The 8,916-nt window shown below is 35.8% G+C and overlaps 1 protein-coding gene across 1 annotated transcript; it reads left to right on the top strand.

Moving 5' to 3' along the window:
- Positions 1-4,646: 4,646 nt before the first annotated feature.
- On the top strand, positions 4,647-8,375 carry LOC145089127 (uncharacterized). Its single transcript, XM_079027611.1, has 4 exons — positions 4,647-5,295; positions 5,508-5,616; positions 6,137-6,286; positions 8,246-8,375. Exons 1-4 carry the CDS (start codon positions 4,647-4,649, stop codon positions 8,373-8,375), a joined length of 1,038 nt encoding a protein of 345 aa, XP_078883737.1.
- The last annotated feature ends 541 nt before the right edge of the window (positions 8,376-8,916 follow it).

Below are 8,916 nucleotides of genomic sequence, written 5' to 3'. Positions count from 1 at the left end.
GAGTTTGAGTCAAACTTCCAATCAGTACAATCATCTTTTAAGTAGGATGATGAAACCCGGTATTGGACGTGAAGTTATCGAGAAAAAGGCCACATTTATGAATGGGCTTAGATCTGAGTGGATGGCGGTGGTGTCAACTGTTAAGGGACATGAACAATTCATAAACTATACCTTGGCAAAGGTTGTTGGAATCCTGAAGTCACATGAAAGCGAGGTGACAAAAGAAGCGAAAGTTGTTTCTGGGATGGGATCTTAGGTTTTCATTGCGAAAGTAAAGAAGGTAGCAGAGGATGGTTTAGATTCTTATATTTCAGATTGTGATCTTACGAATGAAGAGTATGCACTAATGGTGCCGAATCCTAAGCGATTTGCAAAGAAGAAGTTTCGTTGAAAAAAGAAACGAAACTGGCAGGGAAGCTACAACTCTGAGAAGGCGAAAGAAGAGAGTGTGAACAATTCTCAAAAGGAAGAGGAAAAGAAGGAAAAGAAGCTTATTGGTGATTCTGGCTATGATTGTAACTACTGTCATGACAAAAATCACTTGGCCAAAGAATACATGCTGCGATGGTTAAATGAGAAAAAAGAAGGAGAAGATGATGAGGCTTACTATCTCTGAAAGCTTGAGGATATAAAGAAGAAAAAGAACTCTGATAATACAATTCCTGCTTTAAATGTGTAGGAAAAAGAAGCTGATGATGAATTTGGCATGGTGGAAGTCTGGTCCATAGATTCGGAAGATGAGGAAGCCCCCAGGCCTACTCATGGTAGAAGTTTCGTTGCGAAAGATGAGGTTTCGTATTCTAAAGGAAGGTGTTTCATGGGGACAAATGATGCGTCACAAATGCGAGGATATGCAACTGATAATGGATATGGAGCTGGGAAGGGACATGGAGATGACAATTGTTTCGCTGTGAAGCCCATTTTCGAACAAATCCGCGAATGCGAACAAATGATCAAAAGGTAAACTCCATTCTCGAACCTCTTAATATACCTGTATCCAGATACAAAACTGAACTAAATGAGTTAAAACTCACATTTTCTAGTATTAGTAATAGTTTGAAACAAACTCGCCTAACAAATTCTAACATAACCAATAAAATCAACAAGATTTCGTCAAAGAGTGAGGAGAGACGAATGTGGATAGAGAAGATAGAGTTTGATTTAGCAAAGTCTAGGAATGATTTAATTTACTTACAAAGAGACAATTTAATGCTTTTGAAACAACGTAATATTTTTTGTTTGATGAAAATGACAAAGACCACAAGAACATGCTAAAACAACTTTTGGATGAAAATGACAAAAAGCAAATTAAATTTGATACTGTGTAGAAATTTGACTTATTGAGTTTAAAGTTCAGTTCAGATAACAAACTGAATGTTGAAAACACATATGAATTTGATGATGATAGTGAGATGAGTGAAATATTTGTAGATGATGAGGTTGAATGTTTAGAGTTTACTTTGTTAAAAACGAACCTGAAGTTGCGAAAGTTCTAATTTCTGAAAATTATGTTGAATCCGCATGTCTTTTTGAAAACAATCCAAAAGTTTTAAAAGAAATTGCGACTGTTTTTCCAAAAGTCCAAATTGTCCCTAACCAGGTTTTCAAAATCAATGGGGTAAATAAAGACCAAACAGTCGAATTAACATCCTTAGTTGACGAAGATAACGCTGATGGATGTGATGAGTTTTTATGGTCGACACCAATCAATAATGTCATTGAAACTGTTCGTCTCTCAGAAAGGACTACATGGAAAGTAAAAGGAAGATACATAGCAGAACCTTTAAACAAGGTCAATTCCAACTATTAGAAAGGGAGTCCTAGTGGAACTAAGAATGTTCCTAGTGACACATCTTCAGTGCAAAACAAAATCCAGTAAGAAAGCCAAGAGCGAAAGCTAACGTTCACAAATCCTCATAACAGTTCGCAACCTAGAAACATCAAAGGAACGCGAGTTACAATAAAAATCTAGGCAGTTATAGCAGTCCAAAATCAAATATCGGTCAAGGGCCGATATTTGAGATATAGGCTATCGCGGTGGGATATCATTATTTTTATATCATGCATAATTTATATATATATATATATATATATATATATATATATATATATATATATATATATATATATATATAAGTAATATAAGAATTCAAAATTCAAAACTGTGAGTGTTTGAAACATAATTTTACGTAAGCCATGGAATCTTCCTCCAAGTCCACATCAATCAAGGCATCCAATTATTTTATCTAGATCATCCAAATCAACTCTAATATCATCATCATTTAAGAATTATGTACTTAACACATCAACATTATTAAATCTATAGAAACTAGCAAGTTAACACTTAAGTATGTAACAATTAACATAACAATAAGATCAGATAATACCTAAAACATGAGTCTATGACCTAAAACTCACAATTAAGTACTTAACATAGTAGCAAGTTTATTTAAGTTAAGTCCATAAGAATTAAAGCCATGACTTAACACTAAAAAAAAGTAAAATTACTTAACTGATATCCCACCTGGAAATCGCCTAGAAATATCGGTAAATATCGGTTAAATATCACCAATATTTGCGGTCCGATATTTTTGGACCGATATTTGACACCGCTATTTTGAAAAGTACCGATAACCGATATCCCACCTGGAAATCACCGATATTAACTGCTAGCAATCAAGGAATCCCAATTACGTTCATTGAAAAGCCTCTCAATCCAAAGGCAAAAGTCAGATCAAATGTGAACCTAAGAGCCCATCACAAAATCTGTTTCGCAGTCCACATGATTCAAAAACCTATTCTTTCAAAGACAAAAAGCCCCGTAGAGATCCCAAAACCTCACAACTTATAAACCAAGTATGCTTCGTATCCTATCAAGACATTGAAAGATATTAAGGGAAAAGGAAAACTGGTTTCGGTTCATCAAGCTCCAATCAAGAAGCCTGGAACTAACACAAAGAAGAGGGAAAAAGAGTTTATGAAACAACAGATCAAAAATCAAAAACCATTATCTTCAAAAGATACTAACCTAAACAATAAGAGATTTAAGGTTTTTAAAATAACTAAGAAAAATAACACCACCTTAATAAAACGAACCTATATTGTTGATCCTGCAATTACTTTTTCTCTTTTTGTAAAAGGCGTACAAGGACCCAAAAAACTTTGGGTTCCTAAATCTGCTTAACTATTGCTGATAATTCGTGACGAACAGTTTGACACCGAATGGTATATCAACAGTGGTTGTTCACGTCACATGACTGGGAGAAAGGAAGAATTGCGAGAGTATAGAGAACTGAAGGATGGTGAATAGTGAAGTTTGGGAATAACTCACTTGGAGAGATTAAAGGATATGGGATGATAACAAATGGCAAATTTTCAATTCGCAAGGTGGCTTATGTAGAGGGTTTGCAACATAATCTAATTAGTGTTTCACAGTTGGTCGTTGGCACTGGATTAAAGGTTTTGTTTGATGACGAATGTTCTAAGATAATAGAAAAGAAAACGAAAGCATTCCTTCTAAAGTCTAAACGCAAAGGCGAGATGTATCCATTGAACTTAAATCCGATAAGAGGGAAGCCTTCCATTTTCCTTCTAACGAAAGCTCATACAGACGATAGTTGGCTATGGCATAGAAGACTTTCGCACCATAAATTCAATGATATCAACAAGCTTGTTCTTGGTGATCATGTGCGAGGCCTTCCTCTTCTAAAGTACGAAAAGGATCATTCTTGTGCCGTATGCGAAATGGGGAAACAAAGCAGGAAGAGTCATCTAACTATAGTGAATACGAAAGTCATTGAGACACTCGAACTTTTACACATCGACCTTTGTGGTCCTTCTGAGATCGAAAGTGTTGGTGGTAATAAGTACATTCTTGTAATTGTAGATGATTTTTCTCATTTCATTTGGGTGTATTTTATTAAACAGAAATTAGAAGCAACTCTCAAGCTCAAAGACTTTATAAAGCAGATTGAATTACGATTACGAAAGTTGGTTCGCAATATTCACAACAACAATAGGTTGGAATTCAAAAACCAAGTGTTTGAAGAATTTCTAACTGCAAAAGGAGTTTCACATAACTTTTCAGCTCCTTACATCCACAACATAATGGAGGTGTTGAAAGGAGAAACTACTCTCTATGTGAAACTGCAAGAACAATTCTCTCATTTGTGAATCTGCCACTCTATTTCTTGGCTTACGCGATTTGGACAAATTGTTTCACCCAAAACCGTTCAATTCTCAATAAACGATTTTCTATCACTCCTTATGAAATCATAAACAAACGATAACCTAACATTAAGTTCTTCCATGTTTTTGGCTCTAGGTGCTTCATCTTTAATTCTAATGAACAAAGGAACAAATTTGATGTGAAGGATGACGAAGGCATCTTCTTGGGATATTTGCTGACCACTAAGGCATATAGGGTTCTTAAAAAACGATCAAAATGAATAGAAGAAACCTATTATGTCACATTTGACGACAATTACTTAAAGAGGATTCAATCAAATGATAGTCAATCAAAGGAGAATTTTCCTAAACCAAGCCCAACTACGATTCCACTAGCCAATCTTGAAAGATTCATTTTAACAGTCTAAAATAGATAAATATCAAGAAAAATATCCAGGGATTGCCTCTACGAGGAATTCATGTTACTATTCGATAAGCCAGTGAAGGCTATTTCTTCTAAATCCAAAGCACCTGACAACAAAGTCGACAAATTGAAGAAAATTGTTGACGATGCTGTGAAGGATATGAACCAAGACCCACCAAGTGCGAATGTCTCCAATGCTACAAATACAACAGCCCATGGGGAGAATTCATCTTCAACCACAATACGAAGTGCATCTGTTCAGGGGGAGGATTCTACTCCACATGTTCGCAACGAAATTCCACTCCAGGAGGAGAATCCAATTCCTGAAGTAAAGGAAGTTTCTTCATACAAGGGGGAGAATAATGATACAAATGAAGATTCGAACGTAAATGAAGACTCAAATGTACAATCAAAATTTGAAGAAGTGAATGCTGAATTAGATCAATCTTATGATCCAAAATATCCTCCACTAACTAAATGGAACAAAGATCATCCAAAAACCCAAGTCATTGGCGAATCATCTGCAGGAGTTCTTACAAGATCTCAACAAAAAGCGAAACAAACTACATTGTTCTCCAAGTGGAATTATGCATGTTTAATTCATTTATATCCAAGATTGAACCCAAAACTGTTAATGTTGCTCTTGATCACTCTGATTGGGTGTAGGCAATGCAAGACGAGCTCAATGAGTTCGAACAAAACAGGTTCTAGAGATTGATTCCCACTCCACTGGACGCATCTGTAGTTGGTCTTAAATGGGTGTTTTGCATTAAATTGGACAAAGAGGGTAATGTGATAAGAAACAAAGCATGACTCATTGTTAAGGGGTACTGTTAGGAAGAGGGAATAGACTACGAAGAAACCATAGCACCGGTTGCATGGTTAGAATTTGTTCGCATCTTTTTGGCATATGCAGTGCACAAGAATTTTGAAGTATACCAAATGGACGTCAAATGTGCATTCTTGAATGTGAAACTTGAAGAGACAGTATATGTGGAGCAAGCACCAGGCTTCATAAACGAGAAGTATCCTAATCACCGTTACATCCTAGACAAAGCAGTATATGGTCTGAAGCAAGCTCCAAGAGCTTGATATGAAACTCTCACTCGTTTCTTTAAAATGTCAAAATTTAAACAAGGTTCGGTTAACCCAACCTTCTTTTTCAAGAAAGAGGGTGACCACTTAATGATTGTCTAAATCTACGTTATTGATATTATCTTCAGATCTAGTAACCCCAGCTTAACAGCTGAATTCCGAAATCTAATGGAAACGAAATTTGAGATGAGTTAAATGGGTCCAATTAACTTTTTCCATGGATTGAACATAAGACAGAGCCAGGAAGGTATATTCATAAATCAGGAGGCATATACAAAGACATTGCTCACTAAGTTTGGAATGGTAGGAGACTCAAAAGTGAAGGTTCCAATGGCATTCGGAACGAAACTCACCCCGTCACTGGATAAACCAACTGTAGAAATGACACTCTATCGACAAATGATAGGCTAGTCGACCAGATGTTATGTTTTCTGTTTGTTATTGTGTTAGGTTCCAAGGGAATCCACGAGAGCCTCACATGACCGCTGTCAAGAACATATTTCGGTACCTTAAACAAACATCATCACTTGGAATATGGTACCCATCAAACTCTGGTTTCTTTATGCAAACATTTTGGGATGCTGATGTTGGAGAATGCAGGTTAGATAGAAAAAGTACGACTAGAGGATGTCAATGTCTCGATGGTAAACTCATCAGTTGGCAGTCCAAAAAGCAAACATGTGTTTCCTTGTCAACAGCTGAAGCTGAATATATTGCTACTATGTCAGGCACATCACAGGTCATATGGATTCAACGTTAACTTCACTACTATGGCCTGAATATGAAACGAATCCCAATGTATTGTGACTCTGAAAGTGCTATTCGCATCTGTCACAACCTAGTGCAGCACTCAAAAACGGAACACATAGAACTGGTGTATCACTTTATCAAGGATAATGTGGAAGATGGTAATGTCGAGATACATTTTGTAAGATCCACTAATCAGTTAGCTGACATATTCACGAAAGCCTTACCTGAACCTACATTCAATTGAATTCTTCTAGGCTTAGGAATGATGGAAGCTGAAACGGTTCCAAAAGCATTTTTGCTTTCATAGCATCGCTTTCGCTCTTAAGTGACACTTTCACTTTTAGTCACACATTCGCTTTCGCAGTTACTTGGATGTCCTGCGAATCGAAGCGAACGCTCGCAGTAAGTCGCATCCATCTTTTTCCATGTGAATCGGTACGAACGCTCGCAGCAATTCGCATCCATCTTTTATCATACGAATTAATGTGAAAGCTCATAGCGTCCAGTGATCAATTATTCTTTCGTGATTTAGAACTTTTTGTATGTTTATGTATATTATGTATTTTTGCTTCGTTTTATTTTTCATAATTTCAAAATCCAAAAATATTTTCTGTTTTTATTCTTTTTTTAGAAAACTCAAAAATCTGAAAATATTTTATTTCCATTTTTATTTCTTTTTGAGAAAATTCAAATCAACAAAAATATTTTCTTTATTTTTTTTATATTGTATTTCATAAAATTAAAATACCAAAAATATTGAATAAATTGAGCAGATTTGGAGGACTATATCTTAGTAATCTCAATTACGAATGATGGGGCAGATATATTTTCTTTATCTATGCACTAGCTAAGTGTCCCTAGAAGCATGCTGCTGCATGTTGTCCAAAGCCTCAAATACTATATGTTGAAGCCTTACTGATTCAATACATACAAATCGTTTCTTCCCAATCAGGCTATTTCATTCACATAAATCAAGAGCCACCTTACTTTTCTCACATTGAGTAAAGAGTTATCTGCTTAGTCACTTTCGCATAATAGAGGAACTTTTGTTTCTTTGAAACCACCTCCAACTTTTCTCCATCACTTATGCTTTCATGCATGTAATCCTTGCGACTCTCAGATATTACCACTGAGGTTTATGGTTACACAACAATTGTGTTTATGATCTTAAATTTCGTTATCACCATGAATTAAGTGAAACCCAAAATCCAATACATGTTTACGAATTGATGGTGAACAAGTAATTGTTCTAGCTTTTCACAAGGAATTAACAAAACTCCACTTTCGTGGTTTGTACCTAGAAATCTCTTTTTCTTTTTGTGTGATCTTAATGAAATTTTCTAGACCTAAGACGTTTCTACCCAACAAATCCAGTTTTTAATTTTTGTCGATATTTCTAACCTTATTCTTGCTATTTTAAATAATTCCAAAGCTTAATTGTTCAAATGAGTACACTAGTCATTAAAGTACTTCATTCGAACTTTCAAACTTATATCAAGTTTCGTAGTTTCATTGAAGACAAAGCCACCCTATTAAACTTTTAAAAGATGCATTTCACTGTTTCTTAATAAACAAATGATTTTAATTCAATGCGAAACCACACAGAAACTTCTTAGTCTCTCTGGACTTTGAAGGAAGAGAACATTTCCCGGGATCCACAGTTTTGTGTCTTATACGACATCACTAAAATCCCACATATATGCTTTGCTTTATTTCTTTCTCTTTGGCACACTCTTGCACGAAGATCCTTATGTTTTTCCAAAAGTATTGTTCATGGTACTTATGGCTATTTTATGTTTCGCAATTTAGCTGGAGTTTTCTCAAAAGAGAATGTTCGTTTTTATATGCAAAAGGCGGTATGTTTCTCAAGTGCGAAAGGGAGTACAACGATGAGCTGCGAACGTTGGCAATTGAATCGTTGGAGATAAGACAAAAGTGATGCGGAATTTTGTGGATAAGAATTCAAAATGGGGGCGTGGAATTTGAAATGGTACCTAACTTCTCACCGCTTGACCCCTTTTCAGGGGTTATAGTTGTCAAATCGTGCTTTTTCAGGCATCATTTCGAAAATTAAAACGCAATCGTCATCCCATTTTCTCTCTCCTAGGTTAATGGTACAAAGGGTTTTTGACGCTTCATTATTTCTCATCACTATCAACATATTTCGAAAAACTCTCAAGGTGATTTCTCTCTATTGTTCATCTTCTTCTCCATTCAAGCATCAATGGCTGGTTCTTCAGAAACTCTCTCAGTTCAAGAACACTCTGCTCAATCATCGCTTCTCGCCATCAAACAAAGTCAGAACTTGGTTCTTGACCTCGATCCATTCAAGTATGATAGCTTTATGCTTCTAATCATCGAATGTCTGAAATACTCTCCACTGGTCAATGCATTGACTCGATTTGAGACTATTCCAATGTCTCTCTTGTCAAAGGCTTACTCATCTGCTTCATACATCAAGGAGAAACAACGCATCACCT

Source organism: Lactuca serriola, chromosome 2 (genome assembly GCF_051521515.1).
Source record: "Lactuca serriola cultivar US96UC23 chromosome 2, Lser_US96UC23_V15, whole genome shotgun sequence".
In the NCBI taxonomy this organism is placed as follows: Eukaryota; Viridiplantae; Streptophyta; class Magnoliopsida; order Asterales; family Asteraceae; genus Lactuca; species Lactuca serriola.
The sequence above is the reverse complement of the archived record's forward strand: the minus strand, read 5'-3'. Positions and strand labels throughout refer to the sequence as shown.